The 19,614-nt window shown below is 36.4% G+C and overlaps 1 protein-coding gene across 3 annotated transcripts; it reads right to left on the bottom strand.

Moving 5' to 3' along the window:
• Window positions 1–1,219: 1,219 nt before the first annotated feature.
• On the bottom strand, window positions 1,220–13,762 carry SPC25 (SPC25 component of NDC80 kinetochore complex). Of its 3 annotated transcripts, none has more exons than XM_029225545.1 (7): window positions 13,643–13,762; window positions 12,442–12,594; window positions 12,283–12,348; window positions 7,866–8,012; window positions 6,490–6,594; window positions 3,168–3,266; window positions 1,220–1,391 (listed from the first exon to the last, which is right to left on the bottom strand). In XM_029225545.1, the coding sequence occupies exons 2-7, from the start codon at window positions 12,578–12,580 to the stop codon at window positions 1,267–1,269; spliced, it is 681 nt and encodes a 226-aa protein (XP_029081378.1). In that variant the 5' UTR covers window positions 12,581–12,594; window positions 13,643–13,762; the 3' UTR covers window positions 1,220–1,266. The 3 variants fall into 3 exon arrangements, with proteins under 3 accessions (XP_029081378.1, XP_029081379.1, XP_029081377.1); XM_029225546.1 differs by having other exon boundaries at window positions 13,692–13,730; XM_029225544.1 differs by lacking the exon at window positions 13,643–13,762 and having other exon boundaries at window positions 12,442–12,641.
• Between the last annotated feature and the right edge of the window lie 5,852 nt (window positions 13,763–19,614).

The following is a 19,614-nucleotide window of genomic DNA, read 5'->3' as shown; positions in this document are numbered from 1 at the left end:
AAGCTGGTTCCTATGCTATCCTTTTGTGACTTTCCTGCTACGTGGCCTCATTCAGAGGTCTTGTCCTACCTCCACACCCCAGTTAGAAGAAGTGAAGAATGGTGGTCCTTGAGGAGAAATGGACCTAAGTGCGGAGCTACCCATTTAGTCTCTCATCCCCCGTCTTCATTTCTCTAACTTGCAGGTGAAGAGGATCTTTCAGAATCAATGCCTCGTGCCTTCTCGCTGTATGGTTCAAAACATTGTATCAAGAATTTTTGGTATGAGACATGGTTTTCCTCTAGTTTCAATGAATGAAAACCTTTTCTTAAGTTCTGTTCGTTCCTTGAGAATATATTTCAAGCAGTAAATATGTACTCACTATAGTAGTCATCTGCTATTTTTTTCTGTTAAACATGTAGTGTCTATTTCCATTTAGAGAACTACAACATCCCTACTCTTAGCTCAGTTTTCGAGGTTAATCTACCTCCAGACCTGGGTTTCCTAGGCATGAGAGGCCACTGAGGGAGAGTGCTCTGAAACTCCCTCCAACCCTAACTAGACAACTGGTCTAAACTTTCCCCAGACTGCAAGAAGACAGCAGTAGCTGGAAGGACAAAGGCCACTGCTCCATGGCTTTTAGGTATGCCCAAGATATCCTGAGAGGTGTAGTACGTGCCTTCCACTAAAGCCAGCAGACCTAAATACAACCAAATTTATAAAGAAAGAATGGTGACAAAAATGAAATCTTAGAAATTGATCGAGTTCTAGTTCGTATTGAATAGACTCCAAAGATGGCAAATTTGTATCCAGACCACAACTAACCAGTATAAATATTATAAGATGAAAATTGGTTATAAATTTTCTATATTTGGATTTTCAAAATTAGATTCTTTTCTAAAAGACATTTTAGAATACTGCCAATCTTCTTCTGATGTAAAGATTTGTCCTTTATTTTAACTGTAGATCCCACTTGGTTTAAGATAAAAATATTGTTTCCTTTATGATATTAGGATAATAATATTTATTTTGTTAAGTACATTTTAAAAATTGCAAACCTTAGGTTGGGCCCACACCCCCTCATTTTTTATTATTACTGGTCCATGACCTCCAAAAGCTTGACTTTATAAATCTTCTTTCCTAAGATTTTAATTTAAATAATTTACGGAAATAGCACACAGAAATGTTACAAAAATACAAACGGATTATAGACAAACAACAAATAATGAGACCTTTTTTAAAAAGAGAAACACAATAGGATAACGGTTTTTATATACTATTTATACATTAATTATAAACAATAGCAGTAAAAGCTTTCCGAACATTGGCAAGAAAAGCCGAGAAATTGTTGGACTTCCTTACATTTTCTTGAAATTCTGCTAGGCACTCAAGATGAGGAGCACTATCTGACACTAGAAGGGGGGAAAAAAAAGGAAATTTGAATGATTTTTTTTAATAGAAGAGAAATATTTCTAACTTAGATGCTCTCATCTGATTCAAGCCATTTCAATTCCATTTTATTGAAATGCTTTCAGCATAGAATGATAGATACACTTACCTGATTTTCGTATCCTGTCTTTTAGACCTTTCCTTTGTTTAATCTCTAAATATTCAAATGTTAAGTACTATAATCTTGCTTTAAATTTAAACAGAAGGTAATCAAGGGATTGAAGAGCTTAGAGATACAGAACAGCATGCCATTTCCCATACATTTTGTTTTAACTATTTAAAATATTTTAACCATTTTTTTTGAACTGTTGTCAGTTTTCTCTGCAAAATTTGGCCTCAATTCTAATTTCTGGTCACTGGATCAAAAAAAGAACAACTTTCAATGGCAACCCTTAATAACTTACAGCTGTGGAAAGAAATACCTGAAGTTTTACAAGTGAAATGGGGGTCATTAGAAAATGTGGTTGCTATTCCCAAAGTGGTAATTTACATGGCCTAGTAATCAAATGAGACTCAAAAGACAAAGAACAATATGACCCTCGAATGCAGTTGCACCAGCTGGTACACACTGGGAGCAAGTCTCCAGTAAAAGTGGTCAAAGGAAAGGAATGATCCAACTTTCTCTACCGTCAATCTTGACCTTTGTCCAAGGAGAAGAAATTCAACCATATCAGATTTCCAGCTCTTTGGTAGAGACTGCTTAGGAAACAATGCCCATGACCAAAGCAGAGAAAGAATAGCAAAGAGTGCTTGGTTCAAAATTGATACTGTAGATTCTATTTTAATACATTATCAAATACTGTGACACTACCTAGCCATAGAGGCTATCCAAGTTGGTGAAAACTGAGAAGCTAGGTAGGAGGTTTGGGGGTTTGTTTTGCTGTTTAAAATTTAGCACCCATTATCAGATTAGAAGACATTTACCTATAGAGTAAAAAAATCAAACACTTGTACCTGAACTAGATTCCTAAAATATAAATTTCATTAGAATAGGAATTGAGTCACTAGAGCACATCAGGGAGCCAACTCAGCAGTTTACCTGAGCGTCTGTCTGCCATAAACGCTTTAGGGTGAGAACACAGGTATAAAGAAAGAGCTAAGAACCGTTCTTCTGAATTCCAATAAGTTAAGGACTACTTTAAAGGGGGCCTTAGAATAATAAAAAGAGATAAATATATTTCCATTCTCTTCTTGTTCACACTACTGCCAAACATATATATTTCCCATGCATCAAAGCCCTTCTGGCTTGCTGCAGAATCAGTAACTAAGCTAAATTATCAACGTTCGGGATTTTCAGGATAGGATAACTTGGGGGGAGCGGGGGTGTTAAATGATCACATTCTGACTTTACATTCAATTTTAAAACCACCTACTTAGATAACTTACAATATCCACATTTAGGCAGTCATAACCTTCATAGCTTTAGCTTTGTTTTAAATTCTCTAAGAGGACAATTCATACTTGCATATGAAATGCAGTGATCTTTGGTCTTTTAAGTCTTTTAGCCACTGTGGCACTGTGTCAACCTGAAGAAAAGTTACTTATTAAGGCTCCTGGATAATATCTATAAAAAAACTATACTCAATTGCCTTTAGAAGGCAATATCCCAAGAAGCAAGACTGGAAAAAAAGCAACAGCTTGTGGGAATATTACTTGCCTTCACATTACTTTATATTCTAAGTCAAATAACATTCTGGGATGCCAATCTTAAGTACCAGTTAAGAGACAGGAGTACATACCTTCATAGTCCCTCGCTTCATTTAGGCTCAGGGAAAACATAAATGGGCTCTCAGGATGCTTAGGGTCAATATTAGTGAATATAAACTGCAACTTATCACCTGAAAAAAGGGATTAAATTATTTAGTATGAGAATTATTTTATTGTGCCAAAGCTCTCAATGGAGATGAGCTTCCTTACCTCCATCTCTGATCGATATCTACATAGCTAAGTACATATATTCACTTAACCAATGTCTCCAAACATACAAGTTACAAATTAGCTTTGAAATGCACTGTAGTTTAAATATGACCAAAAGCACAAGCAACAACAACAACAAAAATAGATAAATTGGACTTTATCAAAATTAAGAAATTTAAAACTTTGCCCTTAAAAGGACACTATCAAGAGAGTGAAAATACAACCCACGGAATGGGAGAAAGTATCTGCAAATCATAGATCTGATATGGGTTTAATATACAAGATATATGAAAAAAACTCCTACAACTGAACAACAAAAAGAAAAACCCAATTCAAAAATGGACAAAGGGACTTGAATAGGTATTTCTCCATAGAATATATACAAATGGCCAATAAGCACATGAAAAGATACTCCTTACCACTAATCACTGAGAAAATATAAACCAAAACTACAATGAGATACCATTTCACATCTACTAGGATGACTATAATAAAATAAATAAATAACAGTGTGGGCAAAGATGTGGAGAAATTGGAGCCCTTGTACGTTGCTGGTGGGAGTGTAAAATGGTGCAGGTGCTGTAGAAAAGACTTTGGCAGTTCCTCAAAAAATTTAAACAAAGAATTACATGACCCAGCAATTCCATTCTGCGGTATATACTCAAAAGAACTGAGAATAGAGACTCAAACAGATAACTGCATGTAATGTTCACAGCAGCATTACTCACAGCAGCCAAAAGATGAGAGTAATCTGGCATCCACCAACAGATGAACACATAAGCAAAACATGGCATATATATACACGATATCATTCACCCATAAAAAGGAATGATGTTTTGGTACTTGCTACAACATAGATGAACCCTGAAAACATTATGCTTAGTGAAATAAGCCAAACACAGAAGGACAAATATTATATGATTCCACTTATATGAAATACCTAGAATAGGCAAATTTGTAGACAGAAAGTAAATTAGACGTTATTAGGGGCTGAGGGGAGAGAGGAATGGGAATTATTTAATGGGTACAGAGTTTCTGTTTGTGATGATGAAAAATTCTGGAAACAGATGGTGGTAATGATTGCATAACACTGTGAATGTAATTAATGCCACTGAATTTTACAATAAAATAGAGTTAAAATGGCAAATTCTGTTATATATATTTAACCGCAATAAAAAGTTTTTATTGTCATTTAATAATTTGACAAATTTAATTTGACTTTTTCTACACAGTTATCTGGACTTAAAGCCTATTTTTCAAAAGACCTCCAAATGCTTACTAAGGAGTAAATACTCAGTAAATTTCAAAATGGCAGCCACAAAGTAGAAATTCACATGCATTTCAGTTTTACTCTACAGCATAAAAAATGCTTTTAATTATAAAAAGAAATCTTCAGAAACACTGAAAAAAATTTGTCTTGCATTTAAATTCAAAGTGAAGTAATTAGGTCAGTATACCAGATTTTTTTAACTGTTAACAGTAATGGGAGGTATGCATGCCAAAGAAAAGATTTCATAAGATATTCAGTTAGTCAAAATGAAGAGTTTAATTTGTGTTGTCTCTTCTTTAAAACATTATTTCCTGATTTTGAGGACTATGAGAAACTTCTACTTTAAATATAAAAATAATTTTAAAGCTTTAAAACTGGTTTTGAAACAAAACACAAAAAAGCACCTCAGGATAACAGTGAATATAAACTTAGAGACCAATGGATCAAAAGTTCAGAGCTGGACCTTATGTTCTCCTCTAAGCAAAGGTTAATATTTTGTATTAAAAACTCATTCTGACAGGAAGAAAAACAAAAACCAAGGCAAATAGATATATGAATAAAGGGCCCAATCAATCTCAGAAAGAAGTGTAATTAGTAAACAATGGGAAAAAATGGTCACATTTTCATTAATAATTAAAGAAATGCATTTAAAAAAATAGTTTCTATTATATCTAGTCAACTGCTAAAAACCAAAATAAAACCAAAAACTTTAAAAAAACTACAATTCTGGCACAAATACAATGCAATGGGTACTCTTTACATTGTAGACAGATTGCACAGAAGAGTTAACATAGCAGGCCTGAGACTGCTATCCCCAGAAAAGGCCTGCTTGCAAGGCTGGTCCTTGCCTGATGTGTCAGAGATCCCCAAGACCACCACAGGTTTGAAAATTCACTAGAAGGACTCATAGGACTCATCGTATGGTTATACTCAGTGCTATGATTACAGTGAAACGATACAGCAAAATCAGCAACAGGAAAAGATACCTGGGGTGAAGTCCACGGAAAACCAGGCACAAGCTTCCAGAGTCTCTAATGAGCTTCCCCAGTAGAAAACACTTCACATGTACTGTCACAATTTGATGCTGAAGGGATTAAGTACGTCCTGTGTGACTCCACTGGGTTAGGACTCTTAAAAACTTGTGTCTGAAAAGCTCGTTTTCTCTAGATTTTGCCCCATGTGCCTTTTTTCTTTGGGCTGACTTTGTTTTGTATCCTTTCACCACAAGAAATCTGAGCCCTGCTGAGTCCTGTAAACTTTCCAGTGAATTGCCAAAACTGAATGTAATCTTGGGAACTCCCAACACAATAAATATTTCTGTAAATTGGCACATATTTACATAATGGCCACAAAAATATTCATATGCTTTAACTCAGTAATTCATCTCTGGGAATTCCATGGAAATTGTGTCAAAAAAATGGAGAAGTCTACCTATGTTCACTATAGTACTTCTAAAACTGGAAAATGTAAAATCCAAATGTTAACTTAGAGTAATATGGGTTAAACAATAGATATGATTGAATAAGTTATGCTACACTTACGGAACGAATTATTACACCACCATTTAAAAATTACCATTATGAAGGCTATAGCAATTAGAGAAATACTAATCATACAATGCTAGTAAGAACAAGGTAAAAAACTGATTTGCATGTTGCCAACCATGCCTAAAATACATTTATTAAAATACTGGATGATAAACAACCAAGGATCAGTAATTACATTAGGATGATAAAAATCTTGTAATTTTTTCCTACTATCTAAAAAGTTAATAATGTGGCCATTATTTTACTTGAAAATATTTTTTAAATTCTTTTCTACTTAAGACAGACTTTTCTAATATCCTATGTTTTAGTTACATTTAATATACTTACCATAAATTTTTCGAATTTCTAGTCCAAGTCGATCTGTATACAGGTCTGCAGATTTCTGTAGCCTTTTCAACCTCTCTTCATTAGCTTTGTTAGCAGTGGAAATAGCTATGATTAAAAACACAGACACAGAGTATCGAATATTTTAAATAACATTCAATTAATGTTAATTAGTTAAAACAAACTTAAAAACAACTATAAAAATGATGCCAGGCAAATGAATCAGCTTACATTTACATTTGTTACAGTTTCTATCTCTACCAATTTGCAAAAAGGGGCTTCTGTTTATTCAAGCTGGAAGGAAAAAATGCATGAGAAAATACATACAGGTAGTATGAGGAATAAGTTTTGTTCTATTTTATTATGAAGTAGCATGAATAAATAGGCCAAGGGCTTGCATGACTAGCACAGAAATAGAAAGACTTCTTGTACACTATTTTGCTTTTCCTGGTTAGCCAAAGATATATCAGTTGCTTCATTGGAAAAATATTCTATTCTTTAAACATAACTACTTCTCACAAGAAGTCAGCCTTATTTCACGCTAGTTTAGAATTTTCTTTTAAATTTAGTGCAGTATTCCCTAAGTAATACTTAGCAGATGAGAAAAATAATGTTGACTGGTACACAAACTCTATAAGGAAAAGCAGTCACAAAACAAACTTTGCTATTTTCAAGAGATTTTAGAATTGATTATTTCATTTGTGGGCAAATAAGGCTCCTATCCAAAAGAAGCACCTTTTTTAAAAAATGTGAACGGGGCTTCCCTGGTGGCACAGTGGTTGGTTGGGAGCCCGCCTGCCGATGCAGGGGACGTGGGTTCATGCCCCGGTCCGGGAAGATCCCACATGCCGCGGAGCAGCTGGGCCCGTGAGCCATGGCCGCTGAGCCTGCGCGTCCGGAGCCTGTGCTCCGCAACGGGAGAGGCCACAACAGTGAGAGGCCCGCGTACCGCAAAAAAAAAAAAAAAAAGTGAACGTCTTAGACAAAGAGGCTTTGCAGTGTGAAAAGCATGCTTAATAGTTCCTGACAGAGAATGTATGATCAATAAATTTGTTGCATAAATTACACTATGGTTTCTCCCAGGCAAATCTTATTTAGTGAAACTGTCTCCCACTTTGCTTAATTAAACTCCCATATCAATTTCATTATTCTCTGGTTCTATCAGAAATCAAAAGGATGTTTAAGCAAAAGAAGGAAAATGAAACGCACTTAGCAAACTTCACAGACACCTTGCAGAGAGGTGAGTGGCTGGCTGTGACCGTGACGTATGTTAGCCACCTGTGGCGGTGAGCTGGGGAGAAGGCAAGATGTCCACACTGTGAACCATCACCACTTTGAAATTTAGGTTGTTTTAAATACATGTACAACTGGAAACTTACTTTCCCTCTTCCTAGCATATTCTTCCTTAAGATCCTGGATATTTGCGGTCAGTGCGTCCAATTCCTGCTTTTTGTCTTTTACTTCAGCAATCAACTTCAACAAATTCTCTTTCTTTTCTTGAATGAGCTTATTCTGCCTGCAGATCTCTGTAAGAAGCATAAAGTATTAGCTAGAATCTATATGCTTTGCTTGTCAACATGTATCTAAGATAAGAGCAAAGTACTGACTTTCATAAAATTAATAAAGAATGTTTTAATTGATAAGCATTTCCCGATGATTGTAAAAATTGTAAACGAACAACAAAAATCCATATCTAGTCTTTCCTGTTTGTCTTTGAAAGTAAAAATGAAGAGACAAAAATGCTTATTAAAATGAGAATACTAAATTAAACCATGAAATACAAAATCAGAAGATCATGACCTTTGCAGCTCTCCCCTCCAAATAAATACATGAATAAAACCTATCACCAAAGGCAACCAAACTCTAGAAGATGGCTTTGTAGATGCTTTGAAGAAATAGCTAACGTTAATGTTATATAAATAATTCTGGAATATACGAAAAAGAAGAAACGAGAGAGGAAGAGAGGGAGGTAGGGAGGAAGAACAGACCTACAGCTCAGTTAAAGCAAAAAAAAAATTCGAAAACAAATGTTGGTACACTTAGCAAATTAATATGATAAATATCGTAAGTCAAGAAGTAGATTGTTCCCCAAACAAATTTATTAAATATTTAAATGTAAAATGAAATCTTATGAAACCTAAAAGGCAGTATCTGTGAATATAAAATTAACTATATGGGGAAAGATTGTTTTACTCAAAGGCAAAAAGAAATCAAAGAGAAAGGCAGGCAAGCAGACAAACTCATATTTGATTCAAATAAGCATAAAAACTCTACTATATGCTAGATACTGTGTTCTTATATTTATATAAATTTACTTAACTTTCACAGTAATACAATTACCATGTACATCTTACTCTTTTTTAAAAGAAAAAGAAAATACTATATATAAAATAGATAACCAACAAGGACCTACTGTATAGCAAAGGGAACTCTACTCAATATTTTGTAATAACCTATGAGGGAAAAGAATCCGAAAAAGAATAGATACATACATATATATAACTGAATCGCTTTGCTGTACACCCAAAACTAACGCATTGTAAACCAACTATAACTTCGATTAAAAAAAAAAAAGAAGAAGGAAAAGACTCAGCAGTTCAATAACTTGCTCACAGCTTTACTTGCTAGAATGCAATCAACAGTAAGACCTGGATTCAAACTCAGGTCTTAACTTCAAAGGTCATGATTTTGACCACTAAACTATCCTCTCCCAACAAAGGTAATTATTCTTAATCTAAAGAAGACACAAATATAAATTCCTAAGAAAAAGACCAGCAAAGGAATGAACAGAGGAAACACAGAATGCAGATGGTTATCAAATACAAAAGATGATTTAACCTCAGTAATCATAGAAATGCAAATAAAGCAATAACACTAATTTTCATTTATTATAACAATGTTTACAAAAATAATAGCTAGTGTTGAGAATGAAAAATACTAGAGTCCATATGGAAAATTTTTTTTTTTTGGAAAATATTTTTGACATTGCAAAATAAAAGTCTTAAGGATATTCATGTCCTTTGATCCAGTAATTTCATTTTTACAAAGTTCCTCTAAGAAAACAAGATGTGTGCAAGTATTCATATACAAAAAATTATTTTCAGTGTTATTTATAATGTTGAAAAACTGAAAACATTGTATATGACTAATAAGTAAATTATTAAACACAGTATATCAATAATGTGTAATATATTTTCAAAGAATTCAGTAATGTGGGAAAATCCTGCCATAGTAGATAAAAGAAAAAAAAATGATACAAAGTTATATAGATACCATGAACACAATTATCTTAAAAAAACCTAGATAGCATATGAAAAATAAAAACTATAAAGTCTTCTGTTAAGTGTGGTTCTCAACATTAGATATTTTTTTATTTTTCTATATTTTCCAAGAATTTGGACATGATCACATTATATCAGGTGTAATTTAAAAATAAACATCTTATCAGAATTACCAGAAAGAAAAATGCTACTTTTTAAGGATAATTAAGTAGAACGGTACTGCAAAAGAGATACAGTTTTAAAGTCAAAAGTTCTCAGTTCCCATCTGGCTTCTCAGTTGTTACCCAAGGACCTTGATCAAATCACAACTTCGGGGCCTCTTTTCCTCATTTGTAAAACGAGAATAATAATGGCTGCCCATTTACTTTCGCTACAGGGTTAGGGTATCCAATGATAATTGAAAAGTTTTAAACTATTAAGTGGTACATAAATACCATATATGTGAGTGTTTTCATTCTAACATTTGAACAATTGTGTGGATTTGTGCCAACACAAATGTAAGGGCCCTCAGTATTGCATGACTATTATTTTATATGTTTATAGTCAGCTCTTTTATTCGCCAGGGCCAATATTTCAAACTTTCACTACTCACCATGGGAACCCGCACTTACACTTTCCCTTCTATGTGGAAAGGTGAGGTGGTACACTGGAAAGAGCACAGACGTTTCAGCTGCAATCCTAGACCCTCTATCTACAAAATATATGATCTTAGGCAAGTTTCCTAACCTCAGTGACCCTTTAATTTCTTCATCTGCAAAATAAATCTCCTCTGCCCAACATATAATGTACTTCATCTGACCAGCCACTTCTCTGCCACTCCCCATTCACACTGTACTCTAGCCATCCCACAATTCAACAAGCTCTCATGTTTCCACCACATTCCATATGCTCTTCCCTCCTCTAGAATACGGGCACTGACTCTGATGGACTTCCCCGTCCCTCTTCTATGTGACCTTCTCCAGGGCAGTGTGACAGACTGTGCACATTCAAATCATGTTTCTGTTGATTACCAGCTGTCTGACCTTGAGCAACTTACTTAACCTCTCTGTGCCTATTTCCTCATCCATAAGGTAGGATTAAAAACAATAAATATACCTCCGAGGGTTGTTGTGAGGATTCAGTGAATCACTATATGTAAAGAGCTCAGTATAGGGCCTGGCATGTGGTGTATAACGTAAGGGTTAGCTGTTAAGTATTTTGTAATCCTCACTGGAAAATTCAAGCTCTCCAGATTCTATGTCACTAAATTCCCATTCCATCATTATAGCAACTATTACAATGTATTTTAATTGTAGTTTTCCTACCTATGTCTTCCACTAAATTGTGAGCAGTGTATAGATTACATCTTACGAATTGTGGCCTCCTTGGTGCTTGGCAAATAGCAGTTAAATGTTCAACGAATTAATCAAACTTATGTAAATTATATTTCTGTTCAAGTATAAACTGATTTTTTAAAAGAAAAATGATAATGCTTTTAGATTTTAAACTATTTAGAACACATCTTCACACTACAGATAATCATTCAGAGCACACTTTGAGATGAATTGTAGTTTTTGAAAATTTATAGTTTCAAACTTAATTTTCTAATCCCTAGGGATTCTACAAACCAAGAGTGTTTAAAGGACCTAAACTCAATATCACTCTTACAAACACACACACACACACGGTTTTCCTTCCTGCTACTGGTTACAGAGGGAATGAGAAGCAGTAAAAGGACATGGAAGCTTCAGGGCAGCTTAGAAAATAAACATGGGTAGAAGTCTACCATAACAGCCTACCAGGTTTCCAAGATCAAATGCCTTCAGGGTCCAGATAATGAGTAAACTAAGTGCTCAAAGCAAAGGAGAAGAAACAATCAGGGACTGTGGCATATTAACCACATGTGTCACACATAAAGGCACTCTGATTTAATAGTGTTCAAAACATGGTGCAGCTAAATTTAGTATCTCCAGTGGATTTTGGACTGTGGCTACATGTCTGTGGTCTGTGTGTGAGAACTCAGTAAAAGCTGCCGATCCACTCTGGACAATCTGCAGAGGCGTAGTAAAGAGAAGGCAAGAACAGCAGTAAAAATATGGAAAGAAAAACTGTCAGAGTATTAACCCTACACCCAAAGACCTGAGGGAACTCCAGATTTTCAAACCCTAGTCTGTGAAACTCATTTTAAAAAAATTCAGGCATTTACACATCAGTATAAATGAATCTCACAAGCATAATGCTGAGTGAACAAAGGGACAGAATACATACAAAATGATGCCATTTATATAACATTCAAAAACTCAATACTAAATTAAAATATTGACAGATTAGTTCTAGAAGGTGAGAGAAGAGGAAGGTATAACATGGGATGTTCCATTTATTAAGCTGCATTATGGGTACACATATGTTCATTATTTTCATATGTGTATACACTGTATATCTATAAATACATTGTTTTACTTGTATGAGGGATTTCATGAAGATGTTTAATTTAGAAAAAACCCTCTGTGATCCATTTCTACAGATTGTCACATACGATTTTGATATTCCAGAAACATCTCAACCATTCGTTCTTCTTCCTTTAATTTCACAGACAGCTTTTCTGAAAGAGAAATTGGGAGGTGAAGTTTCAATTCAGCTGAAATTACACTAAAAATCAAACAAAAACAGCATGTTACAAGTTAAACTTAGGTACCTGCAAATGCTTTAATGGAATCCTTGTAGGTATCTCTTAGGCCCACCATCTGACAGGAGGTGTCACTGACAGTGCTTCTGAATTTATTCCAAAATTCATTTATGCTTTTATCGAATAGTGCCAGTTCGTCCTCTACCATTTTGTAAGACAATGCTAGAAAACAAATAGGACACATTATATTTTTTAAGTTATTGAAACCATATCAGCCACATATTCCAATCAAGTATATTTTGGCAGTTTGATCTTTGCTAGAAAATGGTTAGCAACTTACTTTTTTTTTTTTTCCTATTGAAGTACAGTTGATTTACAGTATTGTATTAGTTTCAGGTGTACAGCAAAGAGATTCAGTTATATATATATGTATATATCTATATTTTTTCAATTCTATTCCATTATAGTTTATTACAACATATTGAATATAATTCCCTGTGCTATACAGTAAACCTTTGTTGTTTATTTTATATAGGATAATGTGCATCTGTTAATCCCCTACTCTCATAACAACTTACTTTTAACTCTAGATATTCCAGGGCAGATCAAGCCTCCTAGACTTAACTACGGTCAAGGTGCAGCAGGAAATCAGGACACTCTACCTCCCAGGAATTCGTTAGTAGTGTGACCGCACATAACACTTACACACTCTCTGACCTTGGGGAAATGACTCTGCCTCCTTTTTTCACAAGTAAAATTGGTGACTTCTAAGGCCGCTTCCAACTCTGACCTTTCTGATTCCACCCTGGATTGTCAGGTCCCAAATGACAGGGCCCCTATCATAGAATAAGATCCCACACATCTACACTCCCTCTCCCTCCCCCACCCCCAGACCGGGAAAAATACCAGTAAAACGGAGACTGGAGGGGAGTTTAGTGGGCTTAGTCCAGGACTAGTACTTGACCTCGACTCTCTGGGCCTCAGTGTCCTCCTCTGTAAAAGGATGTCCTGTAAGACTCCAGGACCCACCAGTTCTCTATAACGCTAAAACCTTCCCAGTGACGTCAAATCTTTCCAGGAAGGTCACAGACATGTCTTGGCGAAACCCCAAACCCCTCTGCCTCGTCGCTGCCCACCCTGCAAGGCCCAGACGCCCAAACAGCAACAAGACGTGCATTTCAGACTCCGCCCCCGAAAACACGCATTCCGCCTCCAAACCCACTTTCCCCAATCGCGACAGGCGGGTTTCGGAGCCCAGCTCAATTACCACCTTCTCCGGCAGGCCTGAGCCCGACCACCTGCCCCACAAAGACACGAACCGATACCAGCCAACAGCGGGTCTCCAGAACCGGATCCCGCAGCCGCCGCCAACTTTCCTATTTCAAACCTATGGCGCCTTCCGCCTCCCGCCTTTGGGCACCCTTTCGCTTTCTGATTGGCTGATAGTATAGGCTCTTCACGAAGGGATTGGTTGAGCTAGCCCTCCGGGATTCTCGCGGGAAAGATGGAGAAAAGGGCATTCTGGGATAGGTAGTTCTTTCTGAGAGCGGCTGGACTCTCCGCTCTCCTTGGGTAAAGTATCAATAGTTCCTGGAGGACTGGCCTGACGGACCATTCATCCATTTCAAATAAAAGTTTATGTAACAAATATAAATATTGGACTTTAATTGTATTCTGTTGCCAAGTATATAGCCTCTTCTTTGATACTACCCGTAGCTTAAATAAAACTAATAAAACTACTAAAACTACCATTGCATAATCTGTCTCATGATTTAATAACTCTCCATTGGGAAGTGGCTGAAATATTACTGTTTACTGGCTTCTAATAATAACAAATTCCAAAATTTCTTCATTCTCTGTTTTTGATCCTGTAAATTAAAGCAAAGACATTAAAAGGCAGTACCTAGTACTGGTAGTCCCTAACCCAGTAGAAATTCAATGACACAAAACTTTTAATAGCCAGGAGAGGGGCAAGATAGGGGTAGGGGATTAAGAGGTACACACTACTATGTATAAAATAAATAAGCAACAAGGATGTGTTGTACAGCACAGGGAATATAGCCAATATTTTATAATACCTTTTTAAAATACATTTGTTTTATTTATTTATTTTTGGCTGCGTTGGGTGCTCGTTGCTGCACGCGGGCTTTCTCCAGTTACAGTGAGCGGGGGCTACTCTTCGTTGCGGTGCGCGGGCTTCTCATTGAGGTGGCTTCTCTTGTTGCAGAGTGGACTTCAGTAGTTGTGGCGCATGGGCTTAGTTGCTCCGCAGCATGTGGTATCTTCCCGGACCAGAGCTAGAACCCATGTCCCCTGTATTGGCAGGTGGATTCTTAACCACTGAGCCACCAGGGAAGCCCTATAAATACCTTTAAATGGAATATACTCTATAAAAATATTGAATCATTACGTTGTATACCTGAAACTAATATAGTATTGTTCAATACTATAAAAAAATAAATAAAAAATAATAGATTAAAAAAATTTTAATAACTAAGATTCTTGCTACCTGCTGTCTCTGATTGGCTGTATTGTATATAAAAGTGCAAGGAGAGACATAAGTCAGAGGTAATTTAAGGTTTGAGACAATGGTGATACTGCTGGCAGAATTGAAATTGCCTTCACAGTAGATTTGGTGTGTTGGGGGAGGGGTGTTGTGGAGAGGCAGAAGCATCATGAGTTATAATTTTAATCTGTTCAGTTTCAGAGGATATTGTTGTACATATTAACCAAGTGCTAATGTCCTGTAGTCAATTTACTTCTTCAATTAATTACACAGTGGGTAACAGCTTCAACTCTGTAGTAAGACTGCCTGGGTTTGACATCCAGGCTCCATCATTTGATAAGTGTGACGGTGGGTAAGTTACTTGGTCTCTTGAACCTCAGTTTCCTTATCTGTAAAGTGAGGGTAATAATAATAATAACAGTAAGAGTAGTATCTTCCTCCTATACCCAATGTGAAGACTAAAAGAGAAGGTAAATGCAAATACCTTGGACTAGGTCCTTATAAGGTAAGTACTCAAAATGCCTTCTTGTTTTTATGATTTATACACTACCTACTTCCTATACAATAGGTTGTCATATTAAAACACATATAAATAAGACTTTAAATAGAACAAAATCTAAGTTAGCAAAGAAATAGAGAAATTGTTGCAATTCATTACTAACTTTAGCTAAGGCGATGCATGTAGCTCCCAAAACAAGACAATCACACTACTTGTACAATTCTTCTTTTAAGGAAACACGCATTCTGCTATGTCTGGATAAATACAGAATTCAACCCTTCCACCCCAATCCAAGTTGAATTAATTAATCAGTTAGGTGTGGTTATTTAGCATTATCCATTTAATAATTTGCCAGTGTCTCACAAATACAATTTTAGTTTCAGCATAATGAATACTAAATTTTTAACAATAATCAAAAAACATTTTCAGCAATTTCTTTAGGCCATTTACTACTTCAAGATAATAAATTATTTCTTCAGTTTAGAATAATGCTTGCATCATCTCTCTAATGTATTTTTGATGGAATCTGGATGCGCATGACTGATCCGTGAGCAGAATGGGAAAACTGCTCATTAGCAAGGCTTTGAGATAATCAAGACTGACACAGGCTGCAACTACGTCTCTTAGACTAAGGTGAACATCTTGTACCTGACATTTTTTTGCCCTCTTTAGTGGACTATTTTTGTTAGGTTGACTTCTAGTATGAGTGGGCAGAAACATCCAAAAGATCCTCACAGAAGCAAATTCCTTATTACACATGTATACACATCCTCTTGGTTCTGTTTCTCTGTAGCACCCTGACTAATACATATGCATATACATTTTGTTTCTCCATTCATCCATTGATGGACATTTGGGTTGTTTCCACCTTTTGGTTATTTAGAATAATGCTGCTATGAACATGCGTGTACAAAGAATATTCAGTTTTTATTTCTCGTAATTTAATTTTGGTCTAATTGTTATGGGCAGAATAGTTGATGCCACTAAGCTAAAGTACCTACACGAATGTGAAGTTTTATACCTTCTACCTCTCTACTAGTCCCTTCTCTGGTTCCTCTTCTCTTCCCTAATCCCTAAATTTAGATGCTTCCCAAAGTCCTTGACCCTCATTTCCCACCAACTTATTTCCCAGGGCAATCTCATCCCATCTCATATAGTTGTCTCTCAGATTCAGCTTGTTTTGCCCACTTTTCTGCATTCCAGTCACAGATTTCTAGCTATCTTCTGGTCATATCACAAAGATTCCTCACTAGTAACATTTCAAAAACAAACTTTATCATTTTCTTGGTAAATATGCCCTTTTTAAAAAATTTATTTATTTTATCTTTGGCTGCGTTGGTTCTTCGTTGCTGTGCGCGGGCTTTCTCTAGTTGCGGCGAGCGGGGGCTACTCTTGGTTGTGGTGCATGGGCTTCTCATTGCAGTGGCTTCTCTTGTTGCGGAGCACGGGCTCTAGACACTCGGGCTTCAGTAGTTGTGGCTCACGGGCTTAGTTGCTCTGCGGCATGTGGGATCTTCCCGGACCAGGGGTCGAACCCGTGTCCCCTGCATTGGCCGGTGGATTCTTAACCACTGCCCCACCAGGGAAGCCCACAATATTCCCTTTCTTTTAATGGCATTGGAGTTCTCCCAGTCCTCCAGTTCAGAATCTTGGTATCTTCCATGACTTCTTTATAGTTAACTGGTTGCCAACACCTACAGATTCACCTATATTACACCACCCCCACCTTCCCTTTTTTCTATTCTCTAGATCTCTATTCAGGCCCTTACTACCTGGTCCTTACCTTCAGACTCTTGCCCTCCCAGTCAGTTTTGCCTACCATTGCCACAATAATATTCTCAAAGTGCACTTTTTTCATATTATTTCCCTGTTCAAAACGCTTTCAGTGTTCCTTCATTATCTTAAAAATATAAGATATTTTTAAAAATATCTTAAAAAATCCATATTCCTTAGCGGCATTCAAGTCAAATCATTGATTGACTTGGTCTCAAGTTACCATTTTACCCTTATTGTTCAATTGTTTACTTTATATTCTGATAGAAATAAACAATGAGCCCTGCACTTCTTTAGGTTAATTTTGCTCATATAGTTTCTGTTTTTGAAAAATTTTATTATGAAGAATTTCTAACATACACAAAAGTGAATAAAATAGTATAATGAATCTCTCATGTACTCGTCACAAGGCCCCAGCTATCATCAACCACTGGCCAACACTGCTCTATCCAGACCCCATCCACTTTCCCAGACAGCACGTCTTATCACCCACAAATATCTCAGTATGACTTTCTAAAAGTTAGGGACTCGTTTTGACATAACCACAACACCATTAGAACACTAAAAACATTAACATTAATTGATTAGCATATTGCATTAAAAATCTGTTTTAAAAACACAATTTTGACATTTATGAGACAATTGAAAATTTTAACAATTTCAAATTTTGAATTGTCTCGTAAATATCAGAAAAAGGGGATATTTTTTACAGTTTTTAATGCAATATATTTCAAATGGAATGCATTTCTCCATTTCATCCTGCTGTCTTGCATTTCTAAATTCTACCCATCAGTCAAGGCTCAGTCACTTGCCACCTCCTCCACAAAGGCTGCCTTGATCTCATAAACTGAAAGTTAAATCTGCTTTTCCTCTTGTCCACTTACTCTATCTGTTAGCCCCTAAGGAGACAGCAGTATGTCATTTACATAAATATCTTCCCTGCGAGACCACAAGCTCCTTGAGGTATGAGTTAGCCCTGTCCTGACCAGTACAGGTAAGAATTATGTCTTGCACCACTAGTGCTGCTCAAAAGTGATGTTCCGCATGCACCCAACAATATCACCCTCATCTAGGAATTTGTTGGAAATGCAACTTCTCAGACTGATCTCCATTCCCACTGAATTGAAAACCCTGGGTGTGGGTCCCAGTAACTAGTGATTTAGCAAGTCATCCAGGTAATTCTAATGCACACTGAAGTTTGAGAATACACATAGTAGGAATTCTATTTTTTTTTTTTTTTTTTTTGTGGTACGCGGGCCTCTCACTGTTGTGGCCTCTCCCATTGCAGAGCACAGGCTCTGGACGCACAGGCTCAGCGGCCATGGCTCACGGGCCCAGCCGCTCCGCGGCATGTGAGATCTTCCCAGACTGGGGCACGAACCCGTGTCCCCTGCATCGGCAGGCAGACTCTCAACCACTGCGCCACCAGGGAAGCCCACAGTAGGAATTCTTTAGACCATCTACAAAATATGAACCCAGCTATAAAGTATCTTAACTCTACTGTGAAGAAAATGAATAGTATTGCCCAAGGGTAACTCCACTGGGTCCTTTGATGATCCAGGAAAAAGTTTATAAATGTATAGTTCATGATCATTTCTAGGGAAGAATGCATAATGAGACTCATGGAGGGGGTACCTGGAACAGCTGTAGCTGGGTCACTTATAATAGTGTCATTATGGAATGCCAGTATTCCTGGGATGCTAGCCAGAGTGGAGGTAATTATTTTCTGAAAGTCACTAGGGTATAAACTCGGTCTGAAATAAATCCATTTTACATTGCAAGGTGACACTGGAGAGATCTTAAATACAATTTATTTTGCAGAAGGCAGATAAGCTTGTGGTAAAAGGATAACGACCATGCACAGAGACATTAAAGGTCAATGCCTCCAAAAGAAATTTTTGTTTATTGCCACTGCACCAGTGACACAAGCTAAAATCAAATATCTCTGAATGATGTTGAATTGCAGTGAGTGCTATAACTCATAGATGAATGGTTCATGTTATAAGAATATATCTTGTGGTTATATAATATTTGGCATGGCAAAGCATATTGAAGAAATTCTAGCCTCTGTCCTACAGGTTCCAATCTAAGTAAAACAGGCAAGATTTACTGAAAATCAAAACCTCAGGAAAATCTAAATGAATCAGAATAAGAATGTTCTGGGAAGACCTGGAATCATTCAACTACTGGAATTAACTAAAAATAAGGCAACAAGTACAGGGTTTTGAGGCTGGCTATCAGGTTAAAAGATTTTTTTTAATTGAAATATAGTTAATTTAAAATGTTGTGTTAGTTTCAAGTGTACAGCACAGTGCTATGTTCTTTTTCAGATTCTTTTCCATTATAGGTTATTATAAGCTATTGAGTATAGTTCCCTGTGCTATACAGCAGGTCCTTGTTGTTTACCTATTTTATATATAGTAGTGTGTATATGTTAATCCCAAGATCCTAATTTATCTCTGCC

The sequence above is a fragment of the Monodon monoceros genome, unplaced genomic scaffold (assembly GCF_005190385.1).
Source record: "Monodon monoceros isolate NGI ecotype Baffin Bay Population unplaced genomic scaffold, NGI_Narwhal_1 Super_Scaffold_16, whole genome shotgun sequence".
Classification (NCBI taxonomy): Eukaryota; Metazoa; Chordata; class Mammalia; order Artiodactyla; family Monodontidae; genus Monodon; species Monodon monoceros.
The sequence above is the reverse complement of the archived record's forward strand: the minus strand, read 5'-3'. Positions and strand labels throughout refer to the sequence as shown.